Raw genomic sequence first — 16,898 nt, 5'->3', positions numbered from 1 at the left:
CTTGCATGGGATAACCAGAGTGATGATCCATCAGATCTATAAGAAATTCAGTTCTGTGGACTTAAGCTGAGAATATCTGTCACAGCATGTGATATTTGTGGTCCCTACCTGATCCAAATACTGTTGCAGTCGGGCCCAATGAAACACCAGAATCCAGTCACACCATCTCCCCTGCTATCGATGCTCTCCATGAAACGCTGGAACTGAGCCACATACTCAGCCCCTCTGTAACATTGCACCTTTTGTTAGATGCTGTCTGGCCTCTCCTAAACCATTCTGGAAAACGCTCCCCCCTCCCCCCGCCACACACATACTGACCACATGGTCCACATCTACCTCCCTCTGTTGTCCCTGGAGTGATATAATCTAGGAATGATTATGTAAGTTGATCTGATCACGACAGAAGTAGTACTGGTGACATTAGCATTGTAATAACTGCTTTGCTTATGCTGGACAACAGTTGCAGTAAAAAGTATTTCCTGAGTATAAAGATGACTAACATTGATAAACAACTAAATAGGTGAAACATCCCACTCAAAGGAAACAGGTGTAGTTAAAACATTCAAGGCCTTACTACGTCTCAACATGATTGGTCATGTTAGCTCAATACACAGTTACACAGACTGGAAGTCCTTCACACAGAGATGGAGTTTAAATTGAGATTAAATGCGTGAGTGTAGCTTATAGTGTAAAAGTGTCCTGTCCTGGTAGACCGCTTTGGTCGTAGCTGAAATGAGGTGACCGCATAGTGTTTGTTAATCAGGTCAATGTTAAAAGCTAACCCACAGAACCAGCCGCACCTCGTGGTGCCGTTTCTGATGTGCAACAACACACTAATATGCCTGTTTTTAAGCTGATAACTTTTCCAGGTGGCTGTCATAGCTACAACTCTAAACATCATGTAGAAGTAGGCCAGAACAGTGGCTATGATTGCATACAAAAAAATGTTCTGATATTAATCCGGTTGGACACTATTCTGAATAAGATGCTGTCATGTAAACAGTAGTTTCTCACCACCTTAACCCGAAAGGTCATATTCAGAGACAACAATGATAGCATTAGGTCATGTGGAGTGTGCTGATCTAACTCCCCTCATGTAGACATGTAAAGACCTTAATCACATTCCATCCTAGAGGAGTTTACATGATGTCATAATATATGTGACAAGTACTGCTGCTTTACGATGCTGCACTTTCATCATGTTTTTTGAAGAACACAATCTCTGATTTTTCCATAGTTTAAGTTGCTTGTAGAGTAGCAGAGTCAGTGCAGACTAAGAAGGCTACTGTAAGAAGAAGACTCACTTTTGGTGTGAGGGAGAAACCCTAGTAATGCATTGTGTTTTGAGGGACAAGAATGTAATGAAGGCTTTGGATAGACACAAACATCACCATGATGCAGGGGGTCTTAATGTGGGTGGGACTCATTGATTGAATTATGTGACATGCAAACAGAAATATGAATGGGACATCCTATCTGCACCTCATGTCAACATTCATCCATCCATCCATCCATCTTCTGTACCCACATCATACCATTTAGGGTTACGGGGATGCTGAAACCTATCCCAGCTGCTCTTGGTCTTATAAAGGTAGGCCCCACAAAGCCCAAACCTAAACTATGATTATATGAAGAGACAGGGGACACTCACTGGGTTTCCATCAGTGTAATTGATAGGCATTTTGGAGGATCACATTGGAAAGATTGATAGAAACAGAAGATTTTTTTTTTTTCACAAAACTAGCTTGATAATCAGATTAGCAGATGCATTAATTTTTTGCAGTGGAAACTTAACTCACATGGCTGATCACAGAAATAATCAGCGATCCCAATATCATGAGAAGAAACACAACCAACATGCTGTAGTCCTGTCTCCATTTTTTTAATTTATTTTTTTTATGACCAAGTCAACTGGATTGCATAACTCTAGGCCCTCACCTTCCTGACGTTACTGCCTTTAGAAGACGGAAATCCAGGGGGGAGTAATATCCTGCAAGAAGGGCAGGGTCAGGAAAAGACTAGTTCAGTTTCTGGCTATACTGAGTCATAGGAAAATCCCCGAGCCCTATTTCCAGTGTCTCAAAAACTATCATAAAAGGACCAAGACAGTGAGGATTACATTCATAATAAAATGATCAAATAAATTCAACAGATAGCGCACCTTAGAAAAAAAGGGCTTTACAAAGTGCTTAGTCAAGATCAAATCTAGAGGGAGTGCATATGCATAGAGAGTAACCCAGTATTCAGTATTCTGTATAACAAGGGAAGGCGACAACAGAGTTCCGTCTGAGGATGGGGCCAACTGCTCAGTCCCCGTCACCGTAGGGAGGAAGACACAACTGGGCAAGATAGAGAGCTGCCAAGACTCCTGTTTGAGCAGAAAGACACTTGTTTCTGGGGTTTTTGTCTGAGAGCAATAAGTGTGAGCTGACTGACTCATGGTTGTTCCTATCAGATTAATACATTGATACACCAAACATTTCTGTTGCATTACTTTTTTTTAAACTAATCCTCATTTTCAGCATTTCTCTCCTGTTCCACAATCATTTCACTGTTTGCATGCAGAACCTGTATGTCAATCATTAGCAACAGAATTACAAACTCATACATACATGACATACAACATAAATTTGATCAGTATGTATCAGTATGAGTTTGCATACCTCCACACTGCATTAGAGCATCCTGACACATATGTCAGGATGCTCTGTCTAGTACCGTTATCCTAACCACAGTGCTTAGATTACATGGACTGGGCCCCAACACAACCATCTGGACGTCCAGACCAAATGTCCCCAGGCTCTCAGAGTAGGGGAATATACATTCTCATCCTGAATACTGGTGTTCCCTAGGGTTGTGCTCAGTGTCCCATCCTGTATGCCCTCTTTACACATGGTTGTCAGCTTGTTCATACATCAATATAATTTAGAAATTTGGAGATGACATAAATATCATTGGTCTAATCACAAATATTGATGAGTCAGCATGCAAGGATGAGGTAAACAAAATAAACTGACACTGTGCTGTTCCACCAACAATCTTAAACTATAAACACACAAAGGAAATTATAGCTGATTTAAGAAGAGGAAAACCATCCATTAAATAGAGATCAACGGCAGCAAAGCAGTGGTCCTCAGAGTGAACATTGTCATGCCCAGGGACTCATTTTTAGTTTCATGTTTTAGGTTAGGTTTTTGTGTTCAGTTCATGTCTTGGTTTTGAGTTTTGAGTTTTTAGTTTTGCCATGGTTTTTCCCCTCACTTCCCTCACTCAGGTAATTAGTTCATTCCCCTCACCTGTCCATTGTCTCCAGCTGCACTCATTCTCCAATCACTCCCAGCCCTCTATTTAGTCTCTTGTCTCCCCTGTATGTTTGTTGGTTCCTTGTTTGTCACCTGCCCTCCATGCCATGCCACAACCTGTATCTTCCCAAGTTAAGTATTTATTCCATGCCATGGTTAGTTCTTTGTTTATTTTTTCACAGCCTGTTTTTTGAATCCGGCTAAGCCGCGGCTTTCGTTTGAACTTTGTTTGTTTTGTTTGTTAATAAATCACCCTTTACCTTTTGAAAAATCCGCATCCGTGTCCTCCATCCTCACCCAAACCTGACAAACATCACTGAGGACAGACTGCAGAAAAGAGAGCAACAAGCCTCAGAGCAGAAAAGCTCAAGTATAAGCCATATTCTCAGCAGAATCAATCTTATCGCAATGGCAGACTTTGAGTACACCCATAATCCTGAAAGCTGTGCTGTTGGAGGCATTAGCCTCTGGTATGGTCTCCCAAGGCAAACTGGTCTCAGGGGAGGAGTCAGATTAAGAGCGATTCTAAGACTTTGATGGAGCAACACCACAGAGCCACCTGTGGGGAGAGCCATCAGGTTTCAGGTGAATTGTGAACTAGATGGCAGGCAAAGGTGCCTACCCTGTTGATCCATTGTGGGTACAAACTGGCTCTTGGGACCTGGAACCTCATCTTGCTGGTGGGGAAAGAGCCTAAGCTGATGTATAAGGTGGAGCAGTACCAACTAGATATAGTTGGACTCACCTTCACAAACAGCATGGGCTCTGGAACCAAACTCCTGGAGATTGGCTGGGCCCTCTGTTACTATAGAGTTGCGCAGAGGAGGGGTGTCAGGCTGGTACTGGGATACTGTTGTTGGAGTTCTCTCCTGCGAGCAACAGATATGCTTTCCTGTGGCTGTGAGTCATGGGAAGGATGGCTCTCACTGTGGTTTGGGTTCAAGCACCGAACAGCAGTCCCAGGGTGGTGTCCTGGAGGGGTTGCCAACTGGAGTTTTCATTGTTCTCCTTGGAAACTTCAATGCTCATATGGGCAATGACAGAGTGACCTGGAGGGACTGGGAGGAACAACCTCCCTAAACTGAACCTTAGCAGTGTTTTCTTAATGGCCTTCTGTGCATGTCATTGATTGGCCATAATAAACACAATGTTTGAACAAAGTGTCTCATAAGTGTACTTGGTACCAGGCCACCTTAGGCCAAAGAGTAATGATTGATTTCATAGTTATATCATAAGAACTGTGGCTGTATGTCTTGGGACACTTGGGTGCAGAGAGGGGTAGGGCTGTCAACTGACCACCACCTGGTGTTGAGTTGGATGGAAAAGACTGCCGGACAGACCTGGTAAACCCAAACATGCAATAAGGATAAACTGGAAATGTCTGGTGGAGGCCACTATCTTGGGAACCTTCCACATACACCTTTGGAAGAGTTTTTCAAATGTTCTGGAAGGATAGACAGTATCAATCTGAATGGGCTGTCTTCAGAGCTTCCATTGTGGAGGACCTGCTCCTGTAAGCTGGAGCAGTGGGGGGGGATTGTGGGCATTGTGGGCATTGTGGACCATTTTCAAAAACTATAGAGGGATTACATTACTTAGCCTCCGTTAGAAAAATGTACTCCAGGGAGTTCGAAAGAAGGCTTCAACACTAACTCCATAGTCAGACCATGGACTCAGGGGGCACAGTGTGGTATCCATTCAGGTTGTTGAAAAGTGGACCAGATCTTTACCCTTGCAGAGCTGCTGAGAGACTCATGGGAGTTTGAGCATTCAGTCTAAATGTGTTTTGTTAACTTGGACAGGACTGTCCCATGTCCCTGTATAACTGAAGCAAGAGCTGCATTCACATTCTCGACACAAAACTGTGCTTATTTACAGTGCGTGTTGGACTCTGCTAAGGATGCCTCTCATCAACGATTCTGTGTCCATGGACAGGATCTCAATTGATTGATAGATCTTTATTGATCCCTTAGGAGGTTACCACCTGCAGCACTATAAAAAACACTTTATAAACACTATATAAAAGAGACATACATTCGTGTTGTGCCTGTTTTAGATCTTTTTGGTAACCCAGCCCAAAAATATGCATGTTAGGTCAATTATTGACTCTGTGAATGTGCATGGTTGTTTCTCTCTGTGATGGACTGGTGACCTGCTCAGGCTGTAAACTCTCTTTCCTGGTGGAAAAAGACAGATCAACACAATATTCCTATCAAAAAGAATATGTGTGTTTAAAATAAAGCCATGTCCCTTATGGGGATAAAACAGAGACAAAACTAAAAATGTGGAAATAATCCAGTACAATAATCTTGGCTATTAATTGGCTAAAATCAATAATGAAAAATGGACTTTACTCCGACACAAGCATACATATATAGATACTGATCACTAATAATGTTCCTATTACTTAAAGAAGAGATGGGGTCCTTGCTAGTTTAGCCGAAGTCACCAGCAGTCGGTTTTTAAAAGTTGCATCAACACATTGCTGATCAATGTGAACACAAGATGACAGCAAGATCATTTTTTTCCACTCAGAAGACTGACTCTGGAAAATGCTCATAGGGCATAACAACCCGTGATGAGGCCGAATATTAACTTCAGCAGAAATACACAGCAGGGACTAGACTTTGTACCTTATCACATACTACAATAACTAAATTGTTTGGCACTGGGATCCCTTCACAACCAGCATGAATGACCAAACATTGCTCCAATGTAGGGCACGTGTTTTCATATCAGTACTGTTTTTGAACGGACTTAAAAAACACAGACCCATCTTTTGATCTTAGTTAAATACATCTGGATACTCTTGAAATCTAACCAAAAATGGAACTCGGTATTAAAACTTCCCCCTGTCTGTAACTATAAAGCAGCAGTGGTGTGATCTTTAACAGCAGAGTGTCCCGTGGTGTTCATACATTAGTAGAAGGAACAATCATCTTCAGATAACCAATGCTTTTAATGTGATTCTAACATCTTATGAATTTTAAGATGGACAGATCATTGGGGGACCTCCACTCTTTTCCCCAGCTTTTTGGGATTTGGAGGATCACTTCACAGGTTACACTCCTGTTAGCCAGCAACGGAAAGCCATCCTGAAAATACAGTTAATGATTTGAGAAAAGCTGAGGTGCACGTTTTCATACCTCCATATCCACTGTACATTGTAGCTGTGATGATTGATGTCAAGGTCTCGTTGTGAAATTCTCCTTTGATGGGAATACTTTCTTTGATAGCTCACTTTCCTGTCTCTGTTTCTTCTTCACTCGTTTTGGCATCCGTCATCCATGTTTTGGTCAGCAGACAACTTTCTTTTAGTTCACTTCACTTGTGTCTATTTCCCATTTTATCTTGTCCCAGCACCTTGGTCATAGTTGTTAATCCATCTACTCTCCTACTGATCTCCTTTCTCTCTCTCTCCCACACTGATAAGAGGAGGAGGGGAGGAGGGGCATGCAGACAGGAAAAAGCAAAGCGGTCCTCCCTTTCTTCTCCCCTGCTGACATCACCCATTTTCCTGTCCCTCCCTCTCCCTGTTGTTCATATTGTTTTTGATAAAATGACGCAGTCTGTAACATTTAGGCCATTTTCATGAAAAATTCTGTTAAATACTCTCATATAGAGAGGATTTTGCCATTCATTGTGGTTTCCCAGTTTCTGTTGCAAAAAGAAAACAGTTTGCGTCACAAACACGGTAGCACCAATGGGTTGAAGAAAATCCAAGAGAAGCTGAACAGCCCTAGTAAAATGTATTGTATGTGATGTGATTTTAATCAGAGTAACTAAAACCACAAACAAAGCTAAATTAGTTGAAGGGAAACTTGAAGGAAAAATGACTCGAGACAGCATACAGTGTTCATTTCTCAGCTCAAAAAGTTATTTTTCTTTTGAGTTTTTCAGTTTTATATTCTGTAAAAGAAACAAAATGCAGGATGTGTTTTCTAAAACATATGCTTGAATCTTTGTCTTATTCCTGGAGCCCAGCAGTCCCCATTTCCACAGACAGACGCTGGAGTGTGAAGCCCAACCTGCTGCAGACGGGACTGCCCATGTTCTCAAGCAGACCGGCACACCAACGAGTGTTGGAGGGTTATCTGTCCACATCGTACTGGGAACCAAACACCCACACACAATCAACAGAATATACTGAGATTAGAGGCTGAGGCTGAGGACACTTTGGTATACCAGAGTTGCTTTTTGGGTCATTTGTACTTCCTCACTTTAACAATAAACTGAACAACTAGTGGGGTAAGGGTTGAGATTTTAGACCAAATTGAAAGTCTGTCCTAAAAATGCCCAACGAGACCAAGAGTCTGCAGCCATGCCAGCAGTTCTGTCATCACAGCAGACTCTGCAGGCCCAGTTTTTGTCCAGAGCTTTATCCAACTCTGTGATTAGCACCATTCACCTGCCCACTGATCCCAGAACAACAACTGAAATGAAGAGATTTATAAAAAATGCATTTGAGAGCTCAGCTCAAATGATTTAGCAGCAGGAAACATTTGGCAGCATTTCAGTGTGGAAGCCTGTTTTTGTCAGGATTCTTGTCCTCCTGATCTACTGGCTGTCAGCTGAGTGTCTGCTCTCTGTACACCGCCTGACCTGGGAAATGGGGAACAAACATCAAATATCAAGCGGCAGGGGGCATGTGGAAGATATGATCAACCTTTATTAGTCCCACAGTAAGGACATTCACATACACAGGCAAGGAGGCAAACTATGAGAACTACGACAACATTTTCCCCAGGCATGGTGTTCCACAGCGAGTATGTTGAGCAGGTGTAAGAGACCAGGCCGATCCCCTGTCCTCGCTACGTTGCTCCCTGCCAGGCTAACGTGCCCACAGTTCCATACTGGTGGACCTGATCCAGATCCAGGCGATTAGCAGCAGCAACAACCCGGTGAATGGAGCATTAGTCACAAATGATCGACTACTGTCAGTAGCAGCACTCCATCCACTAATCTCAGTTGTCTCCATTTCAAGCCTACAAAGTGCCTGCTGTTAAATGAATACAGCTGGTACGTGTTGATGGAGAGAATCAGCTCTTCATTAATGTAGCTCTGGATATCCACTACGTCCAACACCAGCAACATTCTGTGAGTACCTCCACACACAATGTCTTAATGACACAGATCAACTTTATTAACTCAGCCCACCAATCCACGTAGCGTCTACTCTGGTTTCTTTGTGCTTTTATAGCTCACAAACACAGAGTAATGCAGAAAAACTGCTCCATGCATTTGTTACTTCAAGATTGGACTACTGTAATTCTTTATTATTGGGCTGTCCCACATATTCTCTGAAAAGCCTCCAGTTGATCCAAAATGCTGCAGCCAGAGTTTTGATGAGAACTAACAGCAGAGATCATATTTTTGGGAGGCAGAGCCTTCAGTTATCAGGCCCCTCTCTGTGGAACCAGCTGCCAGTTTGGCTTCAGGAAGCAGACACCCTTTCCACTTTTAAGACCAGGCTTAAAACTTTCCTTTTTGATAAAGCTTATAGTTAGGGATGGCTCAGGTAATCCTGAAACATCCCATAGTTAAGCTGCTATAGGCCCAGACTGCTGGGGGGCCTCATCTGTCACACCTTTCCTCACTTTACTCTCTTTATGTATATGTGATATTATTGTGGTCATTAACTCGTGTTTCCCTGTTCCAACAGATATCCTTTGAATGGTGTTACAGTGTTTGTTGTCCCCCCCTTTCTGTCCTCTCAAACCCCAGCTGGTGGAGGCGGATGGCCACCCTTCCTGGTTCTGGTTCTGCCAGAGGTTTCTTCCTGTTCAAAGGGAGTGGTTTCTCTCCACAGTCGCCTCAGGCACGCTCAGGACGGGAGATTGGACTGAAGACAAGTTTCAGTGTAATCTGTTGGTTTCCTCAGCTAGGAAACTTTTGAATTGGACTAATTTGGAATTTGATTATGATTGTATTACAATGAATTGGATTGTATCTTTGAAGTACCTTGAGATGACATTTGTTCTAATTTGGCACTATATAAATAAACCGAATTGAATTGAAATTAGATAGACACTGATTTTCTTTAAGTGATTTTTCTGTGCTGTTTTGGATACTGTACTGCTGGAACAATTTCAGCTAGAAATTCAGTTTTTTCTTTCTTTAATATCTGTTATAATGCATAACCATGGCAACAGGAAAGTTGTTAACAACGGAGCTTTCCAAAGCCCAAGTAATGCCTGGAATAAGATCTTAAATCAAGATAAGTTGAAGAGCAGGCGTCCAGGATGCAGAGCAAGAACAAAATGGAGAAGAAGATGAAAAACCATTTCTTCCCTTGATCATCATAGGAGGTGTGAGATCACTGGCCTATAAAATGGACCCTAATGAGGACACAATCGCAATATTAGGAGGGCAAAATTTCTTTATCAAGACCTGGCTGCAGGAACAGCTGTAACAGCTCTCTGCTCAGCTTTAAGACTATCCGGGCAGACAGAGACTGCAGACAGAGCGGTAACAGGAAAGGAGGATCACAGAGCTGGTTAACAACAGATGCTGTAATCCTGGACATGTCCCTGAGAAGGAGTGTCTCTGCAGCCCAGATGTTGAACAGCTGGCTGTGAGTTTCTGTCCATGTTGTCTGCTGAGAGAGTTCACCTGAGTTACCTGCTGACGCTGTGTGTGACATCATCAGCTAAGCTGTTGCTAAGCTACACCTTCCTCTCTGCTACATTTGAACTCTCTACATGTTTGCCTGCTGATTTATAATTTATCTAGTTATCAATAGCATAACTTTGATAATAATACTGCAGCAATTTAATTTCCTTTTGGGAATTAATAAAGTACTAAAGTATTATCAAATTGAATTGAATTTGTGCCTTTATGTGTATTCATCGTCTCCATCATAATGTAGCACCACCTCAGTAGGCTATCTGGAGCATCATCTGTAAGCGGTAGATTCATTAAAAAATGTCAAAGTGGTGCAGAACTCAGGTAAAGTACAAAGAAATGCTGCATGAGACTTGTTTCTGTCTTGGAGAACATGTTCTCCTCCATTCAAAGCTACAATCTCCTGCTGCTGTGGGTTCCAAACAAAAAGGCTTGAACATTATGAACTTGAATGCCTCGTTATTCCTGGGCATTTTATTTCAGCAGGGTACTTCTCATGACCAGGTACGTTGGTATTTTGTGTGCAGTAAATGAGAGGGAGCGTACCAGGCTGACCAGGAAAGAGTTCTTCTTAGCCATCTCATGTAGCGCTTTGGTTCTTAAACAACTTCTCACCATGCACACATTTGATCAAGTATTTCCAATGCGCACCCATAAAACTTTAAGAGAATATTATCTCAAATTGGAATATTCTTGTGTTACAACAGATGAATAGAGACATTAAAAACAATTAATCAAATAAATCAAAAGCAGTTTAATAAAGTATAATCGCTTTCAAACACCACAACTCAAAGCTAAAAATGTTCACAGCACTGTGTAAAGTTGAATTAATGGAGACTCTACGACTTATTTCAAGACACACTGAGGACCAGTGTCTAACCAGAGAAACACAGTGATGCAGCACGAGAGCGACAAAAACTAACACCCAATTATCTCAGTCAGAGAAACCCTGAAGTTGCAGCAAAGAGACAAAAAGCCATTCCCTTTAGGAACCGGACAGTATAAGATGTGTAGCTGACATCACAGAGTGGACATCACATGGGCAGAAACTCACAGGCAACACTTCATCATCCTCTCTCACAGTCTGGGATTACACCCTCTCTTATCAATCCTCCCCCTTTCCTCTCATCACCTCTGTAGTAAGTCCTACTTATGGCAAAGGCTTGAATACGTTGTGGGGGGATGTGATACAGTTTGAAAGAAAGTCCCTGTCCTGTAATGGCATATCCAGAAAATGATCAAGACTAAGCATAAAGGCAGGACCACACAGGAAGAAGCCCAAAAGAGCGATGAGCAGAAAATGTCCAGAGATCAGGCCAACACAGAGCTAATGCTTCCTTAAAACCACTGTTCCCTCGCAGTTACCATGATGCATTTCTCAGGCTGAAACCCCAAAGAAGGATTCACCAAAGTGTTGAAACCAAGCCTCCCATTTCTGTTCGGCACCAAGTTAATCACAAAACATTTTAGATGCAAAACACAAAGCAAAGAAGCTCACGTCTTTCTGTGAAATCCCCGTTTTCTCTCCCAATCTAAGTGTTTTCTGCTTAGTCATCAGCACGCACACACACACACACACACACACACACACACACACACAGGCTCAGGAACATCTAGCGGAAATAAAGCACATTCTTTCCATTCTCTTCATATTTCTAAAATCCTGACTGCAGACTCGTTTCTTGTCTCGTGTTCAGCTTCCCTCCATCTTCCTCCATCATGTTTCTTTGTCTTTGTCTCAGTGTGGATCGGTCAGGATTTACACTGATCACTTCATGCTAACCCTAAAAATGTTTGGATTTCTCCAGCTCCTCTATGTGGCGACCTCAGCAGGCTAACCCCTAACCCTGCTGGGTAACAATCAGGAAGCATCCATGTGTCACTCAGTGATATGGTTTCAATCAGCAGTGACTCATGAGTTCCATCTCCTGCCAGTCAGTGAAACAGCTGAGTGAGTGAGACACAGCAGAGAATGAGTATCACCCAGAACTAAAAGGGGCTGGCAGGAGGCTTCACACTGCAGATGAAGGCTTATCAATCAAAGCATCCCTGAATGAGACAAGCGTTGGAAGTTTGGCTTGCTCTGCTGTTTGTAACTCTGGATTTGGTGAAAATGCACAAGTGGAAGCAGAAAAGAATGGCTCATAGGTCTGTTCATTCCTCCCAACACTGCTCCAAAAACTTCCCCAGGATTTGGAATCCAGCACACTATCCTCTTCTAACTTTAAGTGGATTCAAAGTGTGTTCAGTGCTCACTGACACAGATGATTTGGTCACATGTATTTTCATGGTGTCCGGTCAGAAAAGATGAAGTGATCAGCCAGGCTCTGTAAAGCATGTCCGTGGCCTAAAGCTGAAGATGCACACAGTTCCCAGCAGCTCCGCTCCAAACAGAGGAACATACCACTCTGCAGCTCCATCAGTGGTACACTCCTGACGTGGAAATATTGTGAAAGCCTTTGCTTGTGCCACATCCCGTCTCCTGTTTCTTGAGGCCCCAGCTAGTGTGCGGCAGCCTTCATCAACCCAACGTCCAAAGACACCTCGGCACACTCAGAGTCCTGCTGGGACACCAGTTCATTGTAGAACTTTAACATGTTTCTGTGGGAGGGGGATTCATATCACCCTGGGCTGAATGGGACCATGGCTCAGCCCCTCCACATGCACACAACTCCACACATCTTCTGTTTTAACTTAGGACTCTGCATACACAACGTCAGCCCCCAAGGACTTACTCAGAAATCACGCTGCCATGGACATAATGCAATATGCAATCAATTTACACACGGTTCATCTCAGTTGAACATTCAAATGTCCTGTTTATCTGTGCTGGGTGTCAGCGAGGGAGTGACAGCAGGACACAGGAAGACAGGGGAGGATTTCAGGGACGTTCCCAGTGAAGATTCCTGGAGCCTGGCACAGAGTGAGACTCCGTTAAACACAGAGAAATAAAGCAAGCGCTGCCTTATCGACCCAGCACTGCCAGCTTTAACCACAGCAACCAGCAAGGTGCAACTCATTTCTGTGCACACAGTCTCTTTCTCTTTCTTTCAACTCTATATTCACAGTAGATATATATATATATATATATATATATATATATATAGAATGTATATAGAATCTACTTATATATATAGAATATATAAGTAGAATGTGAAAAATTATTATGTGTATATACATTGATTAAAAGAGCAGTGGCAGAGACGTCCTCATTTTCAGCACATACCATGAACTAAAGTTCCAAAAACACTGATGCCTCCGAAAAAAATAAGTGACTTTTTTTCACTTATTTCTGAGATTCTCAGTGTCCATGTGTCTGCCATATCTATTCTGTTTGTTGTTGCCATGGGTCAGCGTGTTAGACGAACAGAGAAACGGACATCAAAGCATGTTTACAGCCAAGAAAACTCAAAAGCCAGCGGACTAATCGATGAGTCAGTTTCCCTTGAGTTCACTGCTGAAGTTCAGCAGACCTCTTATTCAGACCTCAATACTTCAATAATTCTGGTTATTTTATCAGACTTTCACAAATTTTCTTTTGCAATTTGGTTGGGTTGGGATTGGACAACCCATCTACTAATGTAGGTTCAGGAGACGACAGTGTGTTCACAACACTGAGCCTGTGTCACAGACTCTGCTGTAGGGCCTCTTAAGGGCGTGGTTGGTAATCCTGGAGAGCTAGCAACAGAGCTAGCAACAGAGCTAGCAACAGAGCTAGCAACAGAGCTAGCAACAGAGCTAGCAACAGAGCTAGCAAGATTTGAAAGTGGCACCTCCGCTAAGCTCCACCCCCACGTCCAACCTGAGCAACATGCCAGGCTACCTCCCTGCTGTAGAGACATTTTATTCCAACTGGCTGCAGTATGATTTCACAACAACTTTCTTTTGGGAACATTCTCATAAAACAGTAAATATCATAAAGCCAGCTTCCTTTTTTATGGAACACATAAAGAAACCAGGCTGTGTGTGATTTAGTTGTGCAGTACATCATTTGAATCAGTGAAGTACAATGAGCTTGGTAATGAGCTGACAGATTGTCCCTGCTTCACTAAGCTCCACATGACTGGCTTTGTGTGTGTGTGTGTGTGTGTACCCTCGTGAAGTGGGGACTTTCCAGTTAATCTCCAGCTGGCCAGTAAGCAGCTTACCTGTCACTGGAGTGCAGAAGGCTAATTACTAGCTTGTAGACAGTCTAATGTGATTCAGAGCCACACATGACCAATCAGAAAATAAACTACATCAATGCATATGTTGAACTGAATTGGAGGATTTCAGTCGTTTCCTTGGTCCGCAGTGAAACTGTTACATTGCTGACATTTCTTATATCCAGCATAGACTTGTTTCAGAGTGACTGTGACTGTACTCAGTGGACCGTGTCCTGACACTCTGTGTGATTACATGGAACTGCTTGGGCCAGCGGTCAGGATGTGCCTGCAGGGAAACGGTGTCATTAGGTCAGCCCTGAAGGTTAAGCTGCTCCATGTGCAGGTAGAGAGACACACAAAGCAAAAGCTGAACTGATGCTTTAATCTGTGCACCAACCTGTTGATAAGGGCTGTGGTAACTACTGAAAGCCTGTCCTGAAATGCCCAGCGAGACCAAGAGCCTGCAGCCCTGCAGAGCAACGACTGCTGCAGGGAAAACATTTCAGCTTTAATTCTACTGCAACTCTGCAGACCCAGTTTTTGTCCAGAGCTTTATCCAACTCTGTGATTAGCACCATTCACCTGCCCACTGATCCCAGAACAACAACTGAAATGAAGAGATTCATAAAAAAACGCATTTGAGAGCTCAGCCCAAATGATTTAGCAGCAGGAAACATTTGGCAGCATCTCAGCCGGTTCTTGTCAGTATTCTGAGCAGGAATTCTGGCTCCTCTGCTTTAGCTGGGGCACCAGCGGCAGTACAGACAGACATCTGCCCCACAGACCTGTGCTCACATACAACCGAGCCCCACTCTGAACCTCCACAGACCCGACCGCTGGTGATGATGAAGATGATGGAGAGAACCAAAAATCTTTTATGCTAGCAGCCTCTGTTCACTGCCTAACCTGTAGCAAATACAAATAATATTTGTCTTCTTTGGTCTTCTGAGCAAAAAGGATGAGCAAGTAATCTGTATACAATCTCCAGCTCATACCAAGCATACGGGAACCAGTCGTTGAGGAAACTGAGTTCACGAGAAGAGCAGAGAAGGCGGGGCAGATGATCTGAGATGAACAGGAAAGATAAGGCAGCGGGTGAGGAGGGGGTTGGGCTTTCCTTTAGCTGTGAAACCCAGAAGCAATGCTGTAGAACCAGAATGAGAATGAGCAGGCTTTTTTCTGACGTAAACTTCCAGTAAACACTGACTCCCAATTTCCTCTAACTGCTTTTCAAAGCAAAAGCCAAGAGTAAGATGAGCAATCCTGAAAGTTCCAGCACAGATCCACCTGTGAGCAGACTTCCTCCAGCCTCACACACATTAACTGTCAGAACAGCGGACAGAAAGGCAGAGGTCTTCACAGCGCTTTAAGTCCGTGTGTGTTGAGCTGAGTGTGACCCCAGGTGTATTCATGGCTGACCACTATTTCATTACCCTCCCTGTCAGCAAAATTTTAAGGTGACGGTCAGTGTGAGTGCTTTGTGAAAAGAATAAAGAAAGAAACGATTCAAACTAACTCTTTATGTCTATTCTCTCTCTTTACATGTCATCACACTTGCTTGCTGATAGTTACACCCGACATCTAACTGGACATAATACCGTACACAGTTTGTACATCAAATACCTCTCCCTGTCAGACCCTCTGCAAGGTGAAACCCACCGCTGTGTGCCATCCTTCTGAGGCCATTTAAAGGATCAGCCCACGCTGTTCGCTGATCCAGGGAAGATAGATTTGTCAACTGAAACAGAGTTAACGGAACAGCAGATGCGTGACTTGATGGACTTGTTAGGCAAGTGCCTCTCGTATTAAAGCTCAACCACGTCTTTGAGCCAGGACGCCTAGCCTACCCACCAAACCTGAGAGCACAAAGATGAAAAACTGTTTCACAGTTGAAAACCACAATTTTGAAACTTTCAGTCAACTTCATGAATTCTGAAGCTAATCTCTGAATTTATTTTACCAACACCTAAAATGTTGCATTTCATGAGGAACCTCCCATCTTAAATGGCAACAGCCCGTATGAGGTCCACCCAGCTGATCCGATGGTGCAGCAATAATGTGCCACGAAATGAGACCGCTTTATGTTCCAGAAAAAGGAAAAAACAGCAAGAAAAACTAATACTCAGATACTAATAAGTGCTTAAATATAGCATCTAACACACATTTGCAACAGAATAAATAGCATTCATGCTGTCTTCACTTGCTCCAACCTCACAGCAGTGCTGTGCAGGGCTGTGCTGCAGGCAGGGTTAGGGTTAGGCTGTGCTGCAGGCGGGGTTAGGGTTAGGCTGTGCTGCGGGTAGGGTTAGAGTTAGGCTGTGCTGCAGGCAGGGTTAGGGTTAGGCTGTGCTGCTGCAGGGTTAGAGTTAGGCTGTGCTGCGGGGTTAGGGTTAGGCTGTGCTGCAGGCAGGGTTAGGGTTAGGCTGTGCTGCTGCAGGGTTAGGCTGTGCTGCTGCAGGGTTAGGGTTAGGCTGTGCTGCAGGCGGGGTTAGGGTTAGGCTGTGCTGCAGGGTTAGGGTTAGGCTGTGCTGCAGGCAGGGTTAGGGTTAGGCTGTGCTGCTGCAGGGTTAGGCTGTGCTGCAGGGTTAGAGTTAGGCTGTGCTGCAGGCAGGGTTAGGGTTAGGCTGTGCTGCTGCAGGGTTAGGCTGTGCTGCTGCAGGGTTAGGGTTAGGCTGTGCTGCAGGGTTAGGGTTAGGCTGTGCTGCAGGCAGGGTTAGGGTTAGGCTGTGCTGCTGCAGGGTTAGGGTTAGGCTGTGCTGCGGGGTTAGGGTTAGGCTGTGCTGCAGGCAGGGTTAGGGTTAGGCTGTGCTGCTGCAGGGTTAGGGTT

The 16,898-nt window shown here is 43.7% G+C and overlaps 1 protein-coding gene across 4 annotated transcripts in view; it reads right to left on the bottom strand.

The window, feature by feature from the left end:
- LOC142383608 (rho family-interacting cell polarization regulator 1-like) overlaps nt 1-16,898 on the bottom strand; it is a 70,791-nt gene that overhangs the window by 41,901 nt on the left and 11,992 nt on the right. For 2 of the 4 annotated variants that reach the window (XM_075469201.1, XM_075469202.1), the window contains exon 1: nt 6,449-6,736. The exons of 1 other annotated variant lie outside the window; for it this stretch is intronic. In XM_075469201.1, coding sequence (XP_075325316.1) covers nt 6,449-6,467 — 19 coding nt within the window. In that variant the 5' untranslated portion in view covers nt 6,468-6,736. Of the gene's footprint in view, nt 1-6,448; nt 6,738-16,898 lie in introns of those variants that run through there. One more of the 4 variants, XM_075469199.1, reaches the window with a different exon arrangement.

This window comes from Odontesthes bonariensis, chromosome 7 (genome assembly GCF_027942865.1).
Source record: "Odontesthes bonariensis isolate fOdoBon6 chromosome 7, fOdoBon6.hap1, whole genome shotgun sequence".
NCBI classification, from domain to species: domain Eukaryota; kingdom Metazoa; phylum Chordata; class Actinopteri; order Atheriniformes; family Atherinopsidae; genus Odontesthes; species Odontesthes bonariensis.
The sequence above is the reverse complement of the archived record's forward strand: the minus strand, read 5'-3'. Positions and strand labels throughout refer to the sequence as shown.